This window comes from Chelonia mydas, chromosome 21, assembly GCF_015237465.2.
Source record: "Chelonia mydas isolate rCheMyd1 chromosome 21, rCheMyd1.pri.v2, whole genome shotgun sequence".
NCBI lineage: Eukaryota > Metazoa > Chordata > Testudines > Cheloniidae > Chelonia > Chelonia mydas.
The window spans coordinates 11,878,677-11,900,366 of record NC_051261.2 but is presented as its reverse complement, the minus strand read 5'-3'; the positions used below and the strand labels follow the sequence as shown (position 1 = coordinate 11,900,366).

At 40.9% G+C, this 21,690-nt stretch overlaps 1 protein-coding gene across 7 annotated transcripts in view; it reads right to left on the bottom strand.

The window, feature by feature from the left end:
• MAPK14 (mitogen-activated protein kinase 14) overlaps window positions 1–21,690 on the bottom strand; it is a 50,322-nt gene that overhangs the window by 12,092 nt on the left and 16,540 nt on the right. For 3 of the 7 annotated variants that reach the window (XM_043533408.1, XM_037884756.2, XM_037884755.2), the window contains exons 3-8: window positions 13,682–13,740; window positions 8,203–8,314; window positions 7,614–7,643; window positions 7,063–7,110; window positions 6,454–6,568; window positions 5,580–5,651 (exon numbers count right to left, since the gene is read on the bottom strand). In XM_043533408.1, coding sequence (XP_043389343.1) covers window positions 5,580–5,651; window positions 6,454–6,568; window positions 7,063–7,110; window positions 7,614–7,643; window positions 8,203–8,314; window positions 13,682–13,740 — 436 coding nt within the window. Of the gene's footprint in view, window positions 1–1,294; window positions 1,386–5,579; window positions 5,652–6,453; window positions 6,569–7,062; window positions 7,111–7,613; window positions 7,644–8,202; window positions 8,315–13,681; window positions 13,741–21,690 lie in introns of all 7 variants that reach the window. The other 4 variants (XM_043533406.1, XM_043533404.1, XM_043533405.1 and 1 more) reach the window with 3 other exon arrangements.

Genomic DNA, 21,690 nt, shown 5'->3' with positions numbered 1-21,690 from the left:
CCGCTATTTAAAACACCTTACCCAAAAGGAGACATTATGGTACTGAAGTTGAAATACAGAGCCAGAATGAAGTTTGTATGTTTATGCACATTAAGAAATATGGGAATAGTTGCTGTAAATGTAGATTCATTGAGTTTAAGACCTAACAGGATCATAGGACCCTTCTGTATAATAGCCAGTCACTAAGGACAAAACAGAGGCCATGACCACTTGTGATCATTAAAGACTCCATGATTTTTATTAAGAGAAACAGTGATGCCCTGGATGTCTTGAGTAAATTCAAAATGTCAAAAGTATTCTGAAAGATCTAAATATTCCCTGAAGTTTTAGCTGAACAAGATCCTTACTTTTTGTCCTAAACTACTAGAGCATTGCTGTGCTCTTGTGATTGCAAGAAAAGATAACCATGTATAATGTACAAATGCAGGACATGACCATTTAGGGAAATCTACATCAGTGTGTTTACACCTGTGTGGATACACCTGCACAGTTATCCCTAATCTAGACAAGCCCAAGTATTTTGGCATCTAAATCTTGATAGAAAAGTGAAATATTAATATTAAATTTGCCCAGTGTTATTTTAAGATACTAAAAGGGCTTGATTTATAAGTGTGAAAGAACTGAACTAAAGTGAGAGTCAGAAGCATTTTTTTATTTTGGTAGTTATACTTTATTGAGTTTTTAAATAGCTGGCACTTACAAAATTGATTTGATCTTTTTTATTAAACACAAATCCAATATATAATTTTATAAATAAAGAAAAATATTTAATTGTGTCTAAATTTTAAGATGCTCTTATTTTTCAATCTTACCTGATAAAGAAAAGATGATCAAAAAAAGAACTGCTAGGGTCTGAACTCCTTAACTGAGTTACCCATTCACAACAAACCCAGAGTGCTGGCTTTGATATGGCGTGTGAACACAGGTGTGCAAATGACGCTATTGCACATAGTGTGCCATCTGCCGTGTCAACCCTATTCTCAGAAGACAGCAAGGTATTAGAAGTTACCAGAAATTTCCGAAGTGTATTACACTTCAAGTACCTTGGTAGCTCCCAAAACCAAAACTAATGTGCTGAGTGGACATTGCAGCATGCAAACATGTGAACTATTACATCTAGTTTAGGCCTACCATCTGTATCCCACTGAATTACAAGCATAGCCTTAACTAATGGGGCAAGTGGTGCCAGAGTGAAGTCAACTCTGAACAGTTACACACCAAACTAACAAAGTTAGTAAACACACAAAGCAAAAGGAAAACAAAAACAAGAAAAACAAAACAAAAAAACACTCACAAGAAAAGTAGTGTATGGAAAGGGAAAGCAGAGCATGCAAACCTCAAAAGGGATCGCCACAGGCTCTCCGAGGACTCAAGTCCCAATGATCCTGAAATGCAGAAAACAATCAATCTTCCATCATCAGCAGCAGCAGCAGACTCTGCAAGATTACAGGAGCTTATCCAAGCAAAGCATGTCCAAAGAATACTTGAGAGACTAGACAAGCAGAGCAAAATGTACCAAGAGACCATGTAATTTCCAAATGGTTCGTTTTCAACATGAAACTTCTGTAGAACAGCACATGATTGGATGGCAAAAATATATATTTTCATCACAGAATTTAAAGGGATACAGTCAATTTAACAGTCAGAGAAATATAATTTTGTTTATATTGTTGTAACAAACATCCAAGATTGCCAACAGTGAAAGAAATGTTTGTTTCCTTTTGCACATGACAGTACTTTGTACAGGAAAAACAGCAAATCAGCTTCCTCTCTTATTTGTGTGGACTAGTCACATTGAAAAAAAGAGGTGATAAAAATGTTTTTAATCAATGGGAAAATATGCATGTAAAAGCACAAATATTAGTATTAAACATAAGGGAAGATTACAAATATCTGAAATCACTTAATTCATTTTCTGAAAATGACAGAATTTCAAGAGGACAGTGAATGATTAATCTAATTGTGTGTGGTAGTGAGAAATTAAGGTTTTCAGTCAAATACAATCCTTGATCTTATTCCCATCACCCCAAAATTTTCTGCATCTGTCAATTTCCCTACAACTCTTCCCTCATCAAAAAAGATTTTCTTAACTATAGAACCTCACAGTTGATCTATGAATTTCACCCCAGAGGTAACCAAGACGAAGATAACACTTGAGAGACTTAATGTTCCCACCGTACGTATAATTATAGAAACTATGGCTAATCACTTGAATAATAAACCCCCAATGCTGAACATGTTGGGAGTTCAGGGCACTGATCTTAACAAATGCAGAAGATCTGGGTGAGTCACTACCTTTAGTTCCTTGTTGCTGTCTATGCAGGACTGAGTCAAGGTTTGGGAGGGTGTTAGCCCCCTTTTATATCTTTGGCATGGGGCGTAAAGGCTTAGGTAAGGTACACACATAACCCCCAACAGATACTGTTTTCCAGAATGTGCTAACCTCACATACATAGGATATACATGTCACTTAAGGTGGGGATCCATGCAGGCAATGCTCAAAGAACTACTATAGGCTTTCTATAGTAATCTGTGGAGGTGGTGTGGGAAGGGCCTCAATACCTTTATATAAAAATGAAGCCTTGATTAGGAGAAAAGCATCATGATGTGACAAATTATCAATATGTGTGAAAGAATGCATGCGTTCAAGATAGAGAATTGCAAGTATCTGCAGGAAATATATATAAACTAGTAAAGTACCTTACCATGACACGGGAAAGGACAGGATTTCTTAAAATCAAACTTTCTTTTGCACAGTAGTTATACGCCTATAAGGCATATTCTAAAAAGTCAGAGGAAAGTCTCTCAGATTTGGAAGGAGAGATTTATCTATTTTGCTCGGGACAGTAAAGTACACACTGAGAATTATTTCCTGGCATTTAACAAAACATCTAACTCTTATGCAGCACTTTTCACCAGTTGATTTCAAAGCACTTTATAAAGGAAGTAACATCCCCAGTTTAAAGAGGGGGAAAATGAGACACAGAGAGCTGAAGTTACTTGCCCAAGGTTACCCAGAAGGCCAGTGGCTGCCCCAGGTCCCGAGAGTTCCAGTCCAGTGTTCTATCCACTAGGCCACACTGCTTCTCTTATATTGCAAATCCTATTTGAGACATTTTAATTACACGTCTTTGTAGCTTTTTTGGTTACATCTGGCAGAAGAGACCTCATCTGAAGCACCTGAAGTTTAAGCAACCTTTGTTAGAGACTCTGAATCAGTATTCTCCTATTTACATTCTGAATTCAGGGTGCCACTGCTTCCAGGGTCAAATGTCAACAGCAGTGATATTTTTGCTGATACAGATATTCTGATTTCTTTTTCTGCAGCAAAAAGCCAAATGTCCAAGCCAGACCACCTGATAAACTGGTTGCCAGCAATTAGGTAGTCAAAATGGGGAGACAGTAGTTTTTGTCTATTTCTCCCTTCTAGACCCCAGACAAGGAGGAGGAGAGAGAGAGAGAGAGAAGCAGAACTGGGGTTCAAGTAGCCCAACTGAACTGAAAAGAGGAGAAGGGGAGAGATGATGACTGACGTTGAATGAGAGCATATTTAGCAAATTTAGAGGGATGAGTAAGATCACAGTTAGTAGGGAACGAAAGGAAGTAGATAATGCAAAACAAGGAGATGAAGACGAATGGAATAGTTAGACACACTGAAGGAGGAAGAGAAAACATACAACATAAGGTGACAAGTGTAATGAAAGGAAAAAAGCAATTGGGTTTTGGTTTTTTTTAAGACCTAGGAAAGTGTGTTCCAAGATGACATATTAAATAGGAAGTTAACATATTAAACATTAATAGAAAACTGAATGACAATATGTTCTAGTAAACAGATGTAAATGTTAGTGCTTATGCAGACACACTACAATCGAGAGTATGGTGTGGGGGGAGTTTTGGTGAAAGGTGGTTAATCTCTGGCAAAATTCATCCCTATATTTAGATGTTACTCAATCACCTCTGCCAGGGATGATTTTTATCCCTAGTCATTTAATGGCTGTACTAAAGTTTTGGTTTTTTCTTTGAAATACACCAATTTGTTCCAAACAGTAGGGTTTTTTTGTTCTAATTCCCTGGGGAAGATATTCCTAGATCAGTGGTCTCCAACCTTTTTATGCCCAAGATCACTTTTTTAATCTAAGGGCAACCCAGGATCTACCCCGCCCCTTCCCCACACCTCCGCCCCACTCACTCCATTCCCCCCACCCCCGGTCACTTGCTCTCACCCACTCTCACTCACTTTCACTGGGCTGGGGGAGGGGGCTGGCATCTGGGAAGGGGTGCACACTCTGGGCTGGGGCCGAGGGGTTTGCAGTGTGGGAGGGGGCTCTGGGCTGAGCCTGAGGCAGGGGGTTGAGGGGGTATGGGGTGCTGGCTCTGGGAGGGGGCTCCAGGCTTGGGCAGAGTGTTGGGGTGCAAGAGGGGGTACAAGGTGCTGGATCTGGGTCAGGGCTGGGGCTTGGGGTGCAGGCCCCGGGAGGGGGCTCAGGGATGAGGGTTGGGGTGTGGCCTTCTGCTGGGCAGCACTTACGTCTGGCGGCACCCGGTCGGTGGTGGGTGCAGCGAGGCTAAGGGTCTAACCCGGCCCCACACCACTCCCAGAAGGGGCCAACACGCCCCTGCGGTGGGCCCATGGGTCTGCATGCTGTCCCTCTCTGCTAGCATCGCCCCCGCAGCTCTTCCAGCCAATGGGAGCTGTGAGGGCGGTACTTGCAGGCAGGAGCAGCGCACGGAGGGAGACCCCCACCCCGGGGCTGCGCTAGCAGCTTCCGGGAGTGGCATGGAGCCAGGGTAGGCAGGGAGTCTGCCTTAGCAGCAGCCACACTGTGCTGCTGGAGATCGCGATCGACTGGGAGATCCTCTAGGACTGACCAGTCGATGGCAATCGACCCGTGACCACTGTCCTAAGATGCTCCTGCAAAGGATTTATTCTCCTCCGAACAAGTTACCCTCTCCTGTAGGTTTGCCAAAAGATCTCACCCACGCCACTTTGGTGCTATCAAAACAATTCTGAAACAAGTCTTACCAGAGCCTGAGCCCTCATATCTGCCCCAGCACACACTAAAAGGGGGAGTGGAACTCATCTGATTAAAATTAATAAGCGTCTGACAAGGGAGCTGGATATTTGGAACAAATTGGCAAGGGATCCCTGACCTAAAGAAGCAGAAGAATCGCTGTTTTAATAGCACCCCGTTTAAACACACAGAGAAGGTCACCTTACTGAGAAATAAGGGATATTTTATACTTGTAAGGAATCTGCAATAAGCACAAGAAGGATACAATAGGGATATGGGGCATATTGTGCCACTGACCAAACCCAGAACGCAATAATTTTGCCAGGCTGACAAGGTGTGGGACTCCCAGCAATTGACAACAAGATAGTTCTAGTAATGACAGGTACCAATAAAGAGGAAGAGTTCTGCCTCCTTTTGCACAGTAATGATTTCTCATGTGGGACACACCTAGCCATGTCTGGAGCACAAAAAGTCATCACTGAAAATTTTATTTCCTTGTGAAATGTGTGAAAGTGAAGAGCTCTAATTTACATTTCAAAAGACAAAATAAAGTTTTTAAAAGGATACGGTCTGTACCAGGAAACAATGTTCTTCCAGTCAACAGCTCAGCCATAATGCACCCCACTGACCAAATATCAACTGAACAAAACAAAAACAAAAAAATAAATGTAGTCTAGGAAAAATAAAATCTCAACAGAATTACCTTCTTCAATAAGTAGAAATAACTCCATGCTTTGGCGTTAAATACAACTTATACCATGTCCCAGGCCAGCCAACAATGTTCCGTGACCATCAGCTGATACTTGACGAAGCAAACCTAATACCAAATTAGATGAAAGTTTCCCCAGCTGGGCATAATGCCCATCAGGCATCAAAGTCCACAGAGGAAGAGGGAAAAGCCTGTTCGAGGCAGACAGATCTCTGTGGGATGGATTTGCACAGCTGCAAGAGGGCCTGGTCTTACTCCTGTCATACCCAAATGGAAACAGATGGAAAGAGAAAGCCACAAAAACATTCAGGGGGATGTACGCACAAGTAAAGAGGAGAGCGTGACAGGAGAACAGAAAAAGAAATAAGAGCTATGAAATCAAAGGAGCAGATTTATACTATCTATTTCTATAGGAAGTCATGACCTGGCAAAATGAGAGGAATATCTATGAGGCCAGATATTTTGCTCATTATAATCTCAAGAATTGTAAGTGAATTATTTAAATGAAATCCTGTGAATGCTAATGTAATGATACTCAAGCTGTGGTCCATGGACAGCTGGCTGGCCACACAACGCTGCCTCCTCCCATTCAGCTTTACTCAAGTACAGTTGCTATAGTTGCCCCAGTGGTGCACTTACAAATGGAAGGGGAGGGGGGGTAGTGTCCATAAAACAATCCCTATCAAGATGAGAGCTACACGATAAAAAATGAGAACCCCTCTGCTAATGTACCTGTCTGGTTGTAATGCATCCAGTTCAGCATGATCTCAGGAGCCCTGTACCACCTGGTAGCCACATACCCAGTCATCTCATCATCCGTGTGCCGGGCCAAACCAAAATCCAGAATCTGCAGAACAACAAAAGAAAGCTGCACGTTGTTGTAATGGAAAAATGAAACCTAAATTCTTTAGAACAAATAATCAGGCAGTTTTGAGACTGGGTGGAGAAAGAACTGGATGGAACGATGCAAAGAGTAGATTATGGAACACAAATTAAGGCACTAGACAAAAATACAGTAGACCTCGAGTATCAGCATTTACGCAGAGTTGTGTGTGCATAACTTGCCTCTAACTGTACTGTCCTCAATTCCAAGCCAGAGTTGTTAGCTTTTACTCTCATGAGCGCTAAATTCACACAACACGTAAAAAGTTCAATAGAAGTTTTGCACAAACCTCCTTTCAGCCCCTTGAAAATATACAACAGGTGAGGACTAAAGTATTCCAGGCATTTTAAGCTGAGCTATTAAGAAGCTGATTTGCTTATGTAAGTTCTGCATCTTCAATGTCCACCATAACTACTCAAACCACAAGTCAAACTAAGTGCATACTATCACCAGATTACCTTCAGCTCACAGTCTTCATTTACAGCTAGGTTACTAGGTTTTAAGTCCTAAAAAAGAAGGAAACAATATTAGCATCAGCCTTGTATAATAACATATTAGCTGCAGTTACAGCAGAGTCTATGCATTGTCTGCATTTGGCATTAACAACCATTTAAATAAGAATGCAACTTTTTTTGGGGGGGAGGGGGTCTCATTCTAGAGCCAATTTTTACTGAGTTTTCTGCTGTTCTCATAGGCCTTCTGTATAAGCAGCAGTCAGTCTTTTCAAGATTCTTTGATAAAAGGCTAATTAAGCCTCAATACCTCTATTAAGGTAATGGAGAGGAGTAATGCAATTTACCCAAAGACACAGCAAGTCAAAGCAGAGCTGGGAACAGAACCCAGGAATCTTAATGTCATTTTCCCCACTACAAGACAACTTCCTGCAATATTCCCCAAAAGCTTTCATCCCAATTCTAAAGCTGCTGTGATGAACGGATTCAATGTCATACCTTTTAAATTACTGATTTCCATACATTTTAAACAAAGTTATCCTAGTACAAATACTTACTCTGTGTATTATGTCAGCCGAATGGATGTACTGTAACACAAGATGACAGATATTTTACAGATCAGTATGGAGTAAACATCCTCCCATGTCCTTACTACTAGAGCATATTAACCCCCGCCCCGCACACACAATTAATTTGCAGTAGGAATTAAATGGGACTTAAGTGGTGCATAGGCCTTCCAAGGGTCATATGCACAAAGGGTCATATGCACAAAGACACTTAGTCTGTCTCCTTCCAGACACTGAAGGATTCACTGTTACCAACAATGAAACTAGAATAATGATATAAATTGCAGGGATAAAAGATCCACTATGATAGTGCACAGAACAGCTCTTATTCATAACCTTCCAGACTCAGCCCATTGCTATGCATAATGTGAGAATGTACTCACATTGTGAGTTTCTGGTGGAGCACTACAACAATACTGAATCATTAAGCGGACAGGAGAAAGGGCAACAGAAGGTTACCCTACATGAACTAAGAGAGTGAATAAACTCCACAATCCATTCATGTTAATCTCTGTAAGGGGGATTGTACAGTTCAGGAATTTCCATCTCCTCAGTATTTTGATAGGACTGGTACAAGTACCTTCAGACCCCGAAGGATTTGGTATATAAGAAACTGTACATGGTCATCTGTGAGCTTCTGGCATTTCACAATATTGTTCAGATCAGCCCCCATGAGGTGGGTCACCAGGTACCTAGAAACAAAAGGAAAGGTGGACAGGGAGAGCCACCAGGAAATACCCTTTTCTCCCACGAAAGACAATTACTAAGCAAACTAGCATTCCCACAGGGCTTAAATGAAGCTTTGCTTCATATGGAACAGGATATTAGAATAACTGACCACTATGGAGACATCCTTCCTGTTCCTCACACACTCCTGAACAACGTGTTTTCTTGTTCAATACAGATGACTAAAAGGCAGCTCCATTTAAGACTCCTCTTTTCTTTCCATAACCGTTCCTCAACTAAGAAATATCTGAAATAGCAGAGCAATTTTCTTCATTTCCATGGCATCGAGAACATACTGGGACATTTGCCAGTCCAGGTGAGTGGCCATACCAATGCTTCACAGGAAAGCAGAATACCCATGCTGAACTATGGGATGGAATAGTGGGTGGGGCAAGAAACTTCTTCCTGACCCAGTGGCGATGTCGGCTTATATCCTGAAGCATGAAATTGAATGCCAGTTTTCTTTGGGATATGAAGTGTCCACTACTTTCCAAACTACCCATATCCATACAAACAAGCAAAAATATTGGTTTGTGAAGTCCTGGACTACATTATTTCAATCCCATATGTTCGGTGAGCCAAATAAGATACACTGAGTCTACACTAGGAGGATTTGCTGATTTAGCTATTCTGGCAAAATTTACTAATGCAGATGTGGGTCTACCAAATGTAAAATGATTGGACAAGGTTTTCCTCAGTTATGACACCCTAACAATAAAGGTGTTCAGGGGTCCATAGAGTCTGCCTTTTTTTCCCACCTTGTAACAACTACAAAGAGAGATTAAAAAGCCAAGAAATTGTATTTTAAACACCAACAATAATTTTCTGTATAAGGATTTTACTCTAATTATTGCTAGTTACTGTCAATGATAAATGCACCTTAGTAATGATATTCCAAAGATACAATAGGTAGCTGGCCAGCCATCCAAATATAAATGCACAAAAAAACCCCCCAATACTTTCTATTTTTGTTCTTCTCAGTAAGAAATTTACATCAAAGAATAATAAATTCTAGTGAAACTAGAAGCTATGCCCCCACACAGTCTCACTATACTTTCATACTGACTTGGTCCTCTTTTTCCATTAGTGCAGACAGACAGAGTACCATTTCTAGACCTTCTAAATATACCCAAAGACATGATTCAGTACATCCAAGAGAAAGAGCAGATTGTGAAAGACCATTTGCAATGTAATAGTTTTACATTAGGAAGCCCAAAACCACCTAACTTCAGAAGTTTAGTATTTTTCATAAAATTAAGTATTTAAAAAACCGTGCTGAAATTTTTTAAAGTTTCAATTTAATTTGTAATTGTGGAAGCAATCTTCTCTGCTGGTTCCCACAGTACCTCAAATAAGATACTCTGGACTCTGCTGATTCTGTAGTGCTTCTCCTAATAGACATTGCTGCCACAAACCCATAAAGAACATAACAATGTTTTGCTATGAAGTAGTATATGAGCAGAGGAGTCCCTGTATATTCTCCCCTATTCCCTCTGGTAGCAAAGGTCCTTTACCAAGCTCAGAAGCAAGGGTTTTGTCAAATTCTGAATGGTACAGATGTTGTTTACAGTGCTAAGGATGGCAGGGGCCAATTACATTAAACTCTCACTGTATAGTAGTATATAAAACTTGGAGATCTCTCCCCCATCAGAAGCCTATGGGTATGTCGACAATGCAAAAATACAACCACCCCACAACCTGCAGCAGAGAGTCTCAGAGCTCAGGGTCAATGGACTTGAGGTCAAATTATGGGGCCAAAAATAGCATTGCAGACATTCCTGTTCGGGCTAGAGCCCAGGCTCTGAAACCCAAGGGGGATGAGTCTCCGACAATTAGCAACCACGCATAAATGCAGAGACTTCTACCCTGAAGGCGGATGTTTATATTATGGCATCAAGAGCACCTTAAAAACACCAGAAGTAACATTTTTAAGAGACCTTAAATTCCACCTTCAGAAGTGTCTTTGGCATTTCAGTTCCTAGTCACTTTTGTAAATTTTACCCAAGAACTTTAAATTGGCTTGCTCAGAAGAAAAATCTCTGTGGGAGAGAATCTAAAAATTGGAGATCTTCTATAGTATAGTTTTGTACTTGTTTATGCAAGCCAGGTTCTTCACATTGGAAACCCTTCCCTGCTGAAGGCAAACCCACATCTAAAATCATGGGCATCAAACCATGGGCAGTTTTCCTTGTTGCCATAGTCACTTTTGCACAGTGCATTTGTATCCTACCAATTCAGAAACGCTAGTTTTGTATGAGGAATACCGCCACTCATTCAGTCTGGTTTGAGCTGATGGGCAACTGCGACCTTTCTTCTGTGTGGCCTAAGTTCAAAGCACTTCACTGGTCTTAACTCGGGAAATCCTTGATTGTCTAGCTGAATAAGTATCCCTTAGCTATCTTGGACTCTCAGGCGTGGTAATGTGTAGCTTTTAATTCAGTTCCTGTGGAGATCTGCAATATATCTGAAAAGTCTTCAGGCTCATTAAGCAGCATCCACATAACAGGGATTTCTTTTGTTACCATAAACATCTCCTTCATTCCATGTGGCAAGCAAAGAATGTTGTGTCAATGCATCAGGGCCTGGGACACGGGCGTTAGTACAGCACCCTGAATCACAAGTTACACCTAGCTCTTACGTTGCTTTCATCCATTTCTATCACATTGCTTTATAAAAAGGTGGTTAAACCACCACCATCTTCTACAGATGGAAAAAGAGGCACAGAGGGGATACGTCCATATGCAGAATTGCAGCAATGGCAATATGATGGAACAAAGGACATGAAGGAGATAACAAACAGGTACCCATGTACCCCTGGTGTGGGAATATGACCCAGCATGGAAGTGAGCATGACTTGAGGTGACCTCAATGTCCTAAAGCATGACACAGCTGAACACTTCAAAGGGGTCAAAGTGCAACCTTAGGACTTCATGCCTAACTTGTGCTGAAACCAAGCTCACAATTAACACCCAGCTGGCTCGCTCAACTATGGCATCATAAGATACTTTTTACCTCTAAACTTTCTAGCTGACTTAGCCTTGTTCTTGGACTCAGGTGCCCAGAAAAGTGTTAAATGCTTACCCCAAGTCTTGACTAGACCTGCGGAATTCAGATAAGACAGCTGTGGTTCTTCCCTAAACATTGAAAATGGCAACCATATTGTTGGCCATTGAACCAGTGTATTCGCCACTGTGCAAGCCAAAGGGCTGCTTCCTTTTTGATGGGGAGGGGCAAAGAAAAACAAAATGGAGGCAGGCGACCTAAAGTGGTAAGACCAGATGACTGAGAAAGAGGCACAACGATCAAATTCTATTTTATTTAAAGAAAGCTGAAGGCACTACACTTACCGTAGTTTTATTGAGCCAAAAGAGAGATATAAACAAGTAGTAACTGAAAGATAAAATAGCTATTGTGGCTCCATTTAGCTAGTGCATAGTAATGTAAGGGACTCATGGCTGGAAACAAGAGATCCTGGCCTGTTTAGCAGGAGCAGGAATGAGCCAACCAAGTATTGTCTGGTAACGGATTTGACCTAGGAGAATCCTGCAAGACATGTTAATGGAGCACAGACTCAGCAGTAGAGATCTGCTTTAAATATGCCTTTGAAGAAAATACAAATACCCCATTTGTCAAACGCTACTATTTGCAAGCCAGCGAGGAGGTCACAGTCCCCAGAGACCACTATCCTTCATATGCCAATGGACTAGCTGAAAGCAGACTTGTAAGAGCACTCCACATTGGGCATACAACAGTTAACAGAGTAATGTCCTAGGTTTGCATTTTGCACTCTCTTGTCCTTTGTGCTGCAGAATCACACTTGTGTGGAATCCAAGAACAATTTACGGGTCTAGATATCCATTTATCCACTTCCCCTCTGCCTCACCCTCCATCTGTCAGGATCAAAGACTGTATTTATACAGCTCATGACAATGCCTTGTCAACTGCTTGCAGCAGCTCACAGCTGTATCCTGCTACAAGCCATTCCCAGGAACATCACGATTCCAGAAATATAAACCTGTTCCATACGGGGCTGGAATTTGGTGATAAACTATAGCAGTTTTGGAGTCACTAAAGTAACCAAAAAAGACTGCTTTCGTACTCTCTTTCCAGGTTAATTTCAAGCTATAGGCACAGACTCACTGTTTCTCAAAGTTAATTGGTTTCATCTTTGATCCAACATGAGACACAAATATCTACTGGATCATAGCTTTTAAAAAATGTATGAATGGCTTGGCACAGGTGGTCTCATTCCAGATAAGGTAAATGCTAATTTCCCAACCCAGTCAATCTCTTCCAAAGGACTCATACCCACCAAGGCAGGTACCGACTGCATTGCCTGAGTAGCACAAAGGGAGCTGACCAGGACACCCCACTCTATATGCTATGGCTTTGAAGAACTCGTGAATGCACTGCTCCTTTCCTGCTTTTTTGTCATTTAAAAAGGGTGATTATTTTACATCATTAGACGAGACTAATGGAGCTAAAATGGGGATTTTCAAAAGGCACTAAAGGGAACTGGGTGCCTTTGAAAACCCCAGCCTAAATATGTATAGGTTGGCTCAGTAAAGAGTAAACAGTGATGGGAGGAATACAAAGGACATCTACTAGTACCTGAAGGGTGTAAATATAGAACAGGGAAAGAGTTGTTTATGGCATAACAAGGAGATATAATTAGAAGTGAGAGTTTCTGGACAAGGAGAATGATTAGGCCTTGAAATAATCTCACATGCGATGTAGAAGAAGTCCCAACACTTCAGAGGTTTAAAACTAGACTAGACAAGGTGCTAGTAAAAGCACTATAGGGAACAATCCTACACTGGCAGGAGGAAGGATGAGATGATTAATAAGAAATTAGAGATAGAAAAGACCTGTGATTCCAAAACAAAATTTAACTATAATCCTCACAATCCTTCCAAATTTCAACCATGTACCAAGGGCAGCTAGCACTACTATAGTAGTTTGTGTGCTTATGGGGGGGAAGGAGGGGAAAGCAGGAGAGAGAGAGGGAGAAGAAAAGCAGGGGAATATGTAACAGTCTTCAAACACGTTAAGGGCTGTTATAAAGAGAATGATCAACTGTTCTCTATGTCCACTGAAGGTAGGACAAGTAGTAATGGGCTTAATCTGAAGCAAGGGAGATTTAGGTTAGATATTAGGAAAAGCTGGCTGTGGAATCCCCATCATTGGAGGTTTTTAAAAACAGGTTGGACAAACACCTTTCAGTGATGGTTTAGCCACAGTCAAGGGCCTAGTTTATACTTCTCAAGGTTCATTCCAGCCCTACGTTTCTATAATTGTATGCTTGGGCTGCAGTTTTCAAAGATGTTACCTACACATCATTGAATTCTTCCAGTGACTTAGCAGGTGTGAACACATCCAACAGACCAATCACCTATAAAGAAAAAAAGGCAAAAAATGAGAAAACTGTGAAATATATTTTGTAATACAATTTGATTTACTTCATAAATGGTTAGTTCCTGTACTGGAGTAGAAAAGATTCACTCCATCTCACTTTTTTCTTCCAAACACATCAAGAGGCCAGGGGAGGAGGGAAGAAATTAGTTTTCATGATCCTGAATACAGCTTATGTTCTTGTGGCGAAAAAGTTTCTAGTTTTAATACATATGGTTGCCATTTTTACCCCAACCATCCATCCAAAGAATCAAATAGGGAAAGGTGAAAAATCAAGTAATGCAACTTGATATTATCAATTGACACAAATGCTATATTCAGTGTTGTTGTAGCCACGTTGGTCCCAGGATATTAGGAGACAGGGTGGGTGAGAATATCTTTTATTGGACCAACTTCTGTTGGTGAGAGAGATAAACTTTCAAGCTTACACAGAGCTCTTCTTCGGGTCTAGGAAAGGTACTCAGAGCGTCACTGCTAAATACAAGGTGGAACAGATTGTTTTGCATAAGTAGCTGACGCATACCGAAAGGGACCATTCAAGGTGAAGTTGGCAATTAAAAACTCCTCTAGTCACAGGGGGAAAAGGAGAAAGGGAAAGCAGCTGGTGGGAGGGACAGTTGTTAGTGCGTTACAGGTTTTTGTAATAAGCCATAAATCCAGTGTCTCTATATAGTCCATGATTTTTAGTGTCTGGCAAAGTTATGAATTTAAGCTCCCAGACGCATCCTTTGAAAGTGTTGTGCAAGTTTAAAATGCTACGTGAAATACTGGATAATCTATTAGGGAGGAGGAAAAGAAAGCAGTGGATAATTGAAAGTCTAATTACAAAACAAAATGCTTTTGAAGACAGCACAGTAGAGAAAGCATACAATTGAGGTTTTAAAATCAGAATTATTGGATTGAGAAGTAGTAATTCTTTCCTACTAAATTAAGTTATTGGTGGAAATAATTCTATTATATTATATTGATCCAAAACACCTTTAAGATGCCAGAGACCAAGAAGGTATTGTTGGAAAAACTATACATCAAATATAGGAAGTCCATACCTGTCTGTGTTTTAATTATCCTTTGTTAACTATTGGTTAATGATTGGCTTTATAACTCTATGATGTTTTATCATGACGACAGATTATTTAAGTTATTTTCTATCTGAATATAAAGAATGGTCTTTTTTTGTATTTTTATCTGAGTCTAGTTAGTATTTTTTGTTAAATAAAATAATCCAAGTCACAGAGAATTTTTCAAATATTCTTCAGTTCCAGGCTTCATTCTGATTTATGAAGTACATAAGAATTTTAAATACAGAAGTTCTTTACCCTTAACGCAATGATTCCCCATTTTCTAGATGTCAATAGAGAAGGAAATCAAAATGAGTGAACACAAAGTTTTACTTAACAGGTCTAAACACCTCCTTTCCCAGTGAAGATCCTGACCTCAAAGGCAATACAAACCTGTGCAACTGATCAACTCAGAAGGACGCAGGTGTAAACCCTAGTTTAATAGGTTACAAAACAAAATATCCCCAAGGCTTTGTGGTGAGATCCAGTATAGGACAGAATATGTTTTAGGAAACCCTGAAGCTACACACTACTTGAGTGACCAGCAAAAAAGTTTGGCTATGAAACAAGGTGGATGAGAAAAAGATACACATCAAGATAGAGAGTTAGGCAGCAGTCTACTCCCTGCTTAGAGTCCTGGCCATACATCTGATTAGACTGTAAGCTCTGCATTAGAGATTCCATGCCTTTTTATTTGCATTATTAAGGTGCCTAACAAAATTCTGGCCTCTGAAATCAAAAGCAAACATAAGATGCAAATGGAAGAAATCTTCCAGGACATTGATTCTAGTCCCCAGCTATCGCAGGCAATCACATCATATAATCCCTTTCATAAATTTATCAAGCTCCATCTTGAAACCAATCAGGTTTCTTGCCCCCATTCCTCTTTTTGGGAAGCTATTCCAGAACCTCACTTATGCAATGGGTAGAAACCTTCTTCTAATTTCCAGCCTAGATTTACTCATGGTCTGTTTATACCCACTTTTTTTTTGTGGCAACATTGTCCTTTATCTTAAATAGCTCTTTTCCTCCCTTGCGAATTTATTGAGTGCAAGCAGATCCCGTGGGACCCTTCACTTAGCTTGGTTGTTTAGACTAGCAGTTTTAGTCTCTTCTCATACAAAAGGCTCTCCATTCCCCCGATCATCCCCGTAGCCCTTCTCTGCACCTATTCCAGTTTGTGAATTCATCTTTCTTGAACATGGATGACCAGAACTGTACCCAGTATTATAGATATGGTCTTACCAGTGCTCTCTACAATGGTATTAATACTTCCCTACCTCTATTGGATATACCTCACCCGATGCATCCCAGAATCTAATTTGCTTTTTCAGGGCTGCACCACACTGGTGGCTCATTCATTCTGTGACTCAGGTCTTTCACCTCCTCTGGCGTTTCCAATAAGCCCCCAGCTTATAATGGAAATCATCTTCTTAGTCTGTAAGAGCATAAATTTGCACTTTGTACTATTCACTTTCTTCCCATTTTTATTACTCCATACCCTCAAGGTCATCCAGTTCTTGACATATTCCAGTCCTCCTCTGTGTTGACAATGCTGCCTAACTTTATGTCATCAGCAAATTTCATTAGCGCACTCCTACTTTCTGAGCCAAGATCATTAATAAAAATATTAAATAAGACCAGTCCCTGAGGAACTCCATTAATAACCTCCCTCCAGTCCAACTGCTCCCCTTTCAGCACAACCTGTTGTTGTCTCTCTTTGAGCCAGTTCCTTACTCACAATCCTTGTACTCATTCCCATATTCTCCAGTTTAACTAGATGCCTTTTGTTTATTGTGATTACATTTACATAGATTTTCAAGTCACGTGTGTAAATCTAAATGTCTTAGCCATTCAATTGCTTAGGGAGGGGCACTGTGCAAGCCCATGAGGTAATCAGGCAGCCCTTGCTGATGGATGCTAACTTCCCATGTGGCACTGTATCAAACGCTTTACTGGAGTCCAGATAGATTAGATCGGGGCAGGCAAACTTTTTCGCCCAAGGGCCACATCTGAGTGTGGAAATTGTATGGCGGGCCATGAATGCTCAAGAAACTGGGGGTTGGCGTTGGGAAGGGGGTGAGCGCTCCTGCTGTGGGTGCGGGCTCCGGCGTGGGGCCAGAAACTAGGAGTTCAGGGTGCGGGAGGGGGCTCCAGGCTGGGGCAGGGGGGTGGGTATGGGGGTGGGGCTGGGTATGAAGGGTTCAGGGTGCAGGAGGGTGCTCCAGGCTGGGACCGAGGGGTTCGGAGGGCAGGAGGGGGATCAGGTCTGAGGCAGAGGGTTGGGATGCAGGAGGGGGTCGGGGTACAGGCTTCAGGCGGCGCTTACTTCAAGCAGCTCCTGGAAGTAGCAGCATGTCCCCCCTCCGGCTCCCATGCGGAGGCACAGCCAGGTGGCTCTCCGTGCTGCCCTGTCTGCAGGTGCCATCCCTGCAGCTCCCACTGGCCTTGGTTCCCAGCCAATAGGAGCTGTGGGGGCAGCGCTTGGGGCAGGGGGACCGGGCAGAGCCCCCGGCTGCCACTGCATGTAGGAGCTGGAGTAGAGACATGCAGCTACTTCCAGGAACCACACGGAGCTACGGCACGTGCAGAGTGGGGCAAGCCTCCAACCCCACTCCCTGGCTGAAGCGCCGGAGCAGGGCAAGCCCGGACCCCGCTCCCCAGTGGGAGCTCGAGGGCAGATTAAAACATCTGAAGAGAAGGATGCAGCCCCTGGGCCATAGTTTGCCCACCTCTGGATTAGATCTAATGCATTTCCCTTGTTTAGAGAATCAGTTCTCAAATAAAGATGTCAATTTAGTCTGGCACTATATTCTTTTCTTCAAAATTTGTTCTAAAAAGGCTTTCATATTATTGAGTTCAGAATAACAGATCTGTAGTTGCTTGGTTCATTCCCTCCCACCCGCTTTCTTAAACAGAAGTACTGAGCATTTGCTATTCTCCAGTCATATAGTACCAAACCCAATTTGATAGATTTATTAAAAATACTGGTAATTTTACCTATTCTTTCTGTATTCTGGGATGGAGATTCTCAGGTCCCCCTAACTTGAGTATATTAAGCTCTGAGTTTTGCTTCCACTTTAGATGTGGTAATTTCTAATCATCATACACCCTTTCCCATTCGCCTTCCTGCCTTTGTCTCCATGTTCTACACCATCATCCTTATTGAAAACCAGGATGGATTTGATTTAAATCAAATTGATTCAAGAAGACTATTTAATCATGGATTTCTACATAAAAGTGCATTCTTGTTAGTTGTTATAACCTTAATGCATATTCTTCACAACTCAGAGATAGATGTAGTTTCATTTTTAGAAGGTACACACCATACATTTTTAAAAAGTGATCTATTTTGAAAACTTTTCAGATTAGTTTTACAGCTATATCAGAAAACAAATGATGGTTTGGCTATTTCATTTACCAAAGGTAACTGAAGCAGATATTTATGAAGTCATTGGGAGGTGAATTATCTCTCATTCAACAGGTTAATCATTAATATTTGGAGGATTTTCTTGCCATGCTGTATTAGGAGGAGATCACCACCAGAGAGACATTTAAATTGTTTAGTTAACTAAAACAGCAACGCATCCGATGAAGTGAGCTGTAGCTCACGAAAGCTTATGCTCAAATAAATTTGTTAGTCTCTAAGGTGCCACAAGTCCTCCTTTTCTTCTAGCAACGCTGTGTATTCTGGATTTTTTTTTATTTAACAGCAAACATATAATATTTTAACAAAACAAGCATCTGAATTTTTGAATTTAGTTAAACATTCAAGTTTTTTAAAATCAGGTTTGTTTTTGTTAAAATTGTTTTTAACTAAAATAGTTAAATGAAATATTAAAAAAAAAAAAGAAAACGACTCTGTCAGCCAGATCAACATGAGAAATTTAAAATACTGGCTTCTGCAGCCAACTCAGTCGTCTTCACTTTCATTTTCCTGTTTGTTCATAATCTGGAAAAGAAAAACAAGCTTTCCTGCTTGTTCAGGTCCCAAACGATATTTCAGTTTGGAACAAATTGGTCCAAAGGAAGAAAATATTCTTTCTACACCAGCAGAAGAAGCTACTGCTGTTAAAAGTGAGATTATCACTTCAACAGTCTCTGAATCCAAGTGCTTAAGTGACTTCCACCAGTTCACTGTAGTGACTTTCTTTAAAACATCAGCAGCAAACATATATTTCTTGAATGGTTCTTATTCCCAAACTGGTCTTTTACAACCTGCTGCCGTTATAGGTTTTCCCTTCTAGTGAGAGAATGGTACGATAGATCTCGAATCAATGAAGGCTACACTCAGAAAGACCTCAAGACTTGCTGCCCAAACAGTATCACTTTTGTTTCAACTGTCTGTCCCTCCCTTCTCATATTTATCTTCAGACTTCTCCTTGTCCAGATCTATTCCGCCCCCAACAATCTTCTATTCATTAAACTTTTTCAAACTTTGTACTTTTAGAGAGAGGTAAGGTACACAAATTTGCAGAGGGACAATAGGGTTGAGGTCTGTTATTTCTCACCTCTATATATTATTTATTTAAAAACATTTTTGCTGTTAACAAGCATGTTATCTCTGGAGACACAAATCCACAGTTTGAGAACTGCAAAACTAAGCATCTCTGATGGTATCTTCTAGACTCAGTACTGAGTCCCATTGGGTAGATGAAAAGATTAATCTAAATAATCTATACAGAAGCCCCTGGAAACCCATAAGATTGGGTCCCTAATCCATGAACTATTGGAACTCATTTACAAAACTTTTCTTAAACATTACGTGAATATATTGTCTCATACAAAAGAGTTTATAATCCCTATTCCATTATAAGATATCTTTGAGCTATAAAGTATCTTAATTAAAACCATCTTTAGATAAAATGCTTTTTGAGGAAAAAATCTAACCAAAAAAATCCGATTTAAATAAATAAAAGCAGTTTTAAAAAAAAAATCATTGATTTTTATTCACCCTGTTGAAAACTGAGGCAAAGTATTCATTTAGATTTTGAGACATACCTAAATTATCTTTAATCTTGACCCCATCTTCGCTGCAAAGTAGCCCACTTCCTCTTTCCTTGTTTTCTTTTTATTTATATAACTAAAGAATTTTTTACTATTTGTTTTAATTTCCTTTTGCGAGGTCTAACTCGGCTGCAAAAGAACTTGCTGTCTAGTACATTCAAGGTGGAGCCAGTCTGCAAGAACAGCTCAGATTCATACCCTCACTTGTACCTTTCCTACCTATGCAACCTCCATCCTCACCTTTGAATTTTTACTGATCAAAAATCCTCATTCCGCTAAATGCAGAGTGAACTAGTACACTTGCATTACTTCCTGGAAAAAAATATCTATTTACAGGGTCATAAGACTAACAGCTCTCAGATACACTAGAGCAGGGGTTCTCAAACTTCATTGCACCGTGACCCCCTTCTGACAACAAAAATTACTTTGTGACCCCAGGAGGTGGGACCGAAGCCTGAGCCCACCCAAGCCCCATTGCCCCGGGTAGGGGGGCCAAAGCCCAAGCCCCACCGCTCCAGGGATGGGATACAAAGCTGAAGCTCAAGGGCTTCAGCCCCAGGCAGGGATCCTGCAACCTGAGTCCAGCCGCCCTGGGCTGAAGCCCTTGGGCTTTGGCTTTGTCCCTGGGCAGTGGGGCTTACGCTTCAGCCCCGGGCACCAGCAAGTCTAAGCCAGCCCTGGTGACCCCATTCAAAGGGGGTCACAACCCACTTTGAGGTCCCGACCCACAGTTTGAGAATCGCTACACTAGAAGGTAAATTCATTTGATGGGTTTTTTTTAAGGTTGCTCTAATTTTTGCCAGTTTGTTTATATTTCCTTTCTCAACAGGCAGATTTTCTAAAAGCATATCTGATAAAGGGACAGTGTTCTACTACGTATTTCTCCAATTTTAGTTCAGTTTCTCTCTTCTCTCACAGAGATTTGCTGAGTTCTGTCTACATTCACACCCCTGCAACACCAATGAAGTTTAATTGTACATGTGTAACTAAAGGTGGAATTTAGTTCTTCCACTTTCAAAGGCAGAATTTGGCCAAGTCATCTTTAAGCAGATGGTTTCAAGGGCACAAGTTCTGAGGAGCCAAGATTATGCTTTTGGAAAGAACATATTTAGAGAATAAATGAAACAAGTCACAATCTGAACTTCCTCAGATCTGCCCTGTGCTGAATCCCAAAGATTACTCAATTTCTACTCTACAATAAATACATTATTAGATAGACTTGTTCCAATCCTCTGTTCACATTAACTGTGTTATTTCATTTTCAGGACGAAAACAGCAAATTCATCCCCTGAATAGTGCAAGGGAGCAAGAATTACAAAAGTCATCACACACTTGTGAGGTTTCTTCAGTGGGTATTTCCATCTTAGGTATGAATTAGGCTGCCACATAACTGCATCAGCCCCCAGTTTAGCACAAGACGACAGAACTTGCCTTTTCCATTCCAACTTTCCTTTTGACCATATCACTTTGAATCTGCACATTTTAAAGTGACAAGTTACAGTCTACCCTTATCTTTCATCCGAGAAGTTACACCCACCCATTATCTACAACACTTAAATACGCTCCTTCTGCAGTGTATCATTAACACAATTCTGAGGAAATTTAATCACTACTACATTCAGAGCCCCAGCCTGACAGTGGACTATCTGTACATAGACTGATCAAAGAACAGTCCAAGATGCTCTGATGCCCAATTATATAACCAGTTGTTTGTAGCAGCAGAGGTATTTCATAGCAGGAGATGCTCAGAGGAAGAAGCTTTTCCTATAAGGGGTGTAGTCAATGACTGTGCCCTCACACACTGGCTGTTTAGAAATACAATTATTATCCTACAATCCTGCGTCCAATTACATAACCCTTCGCAA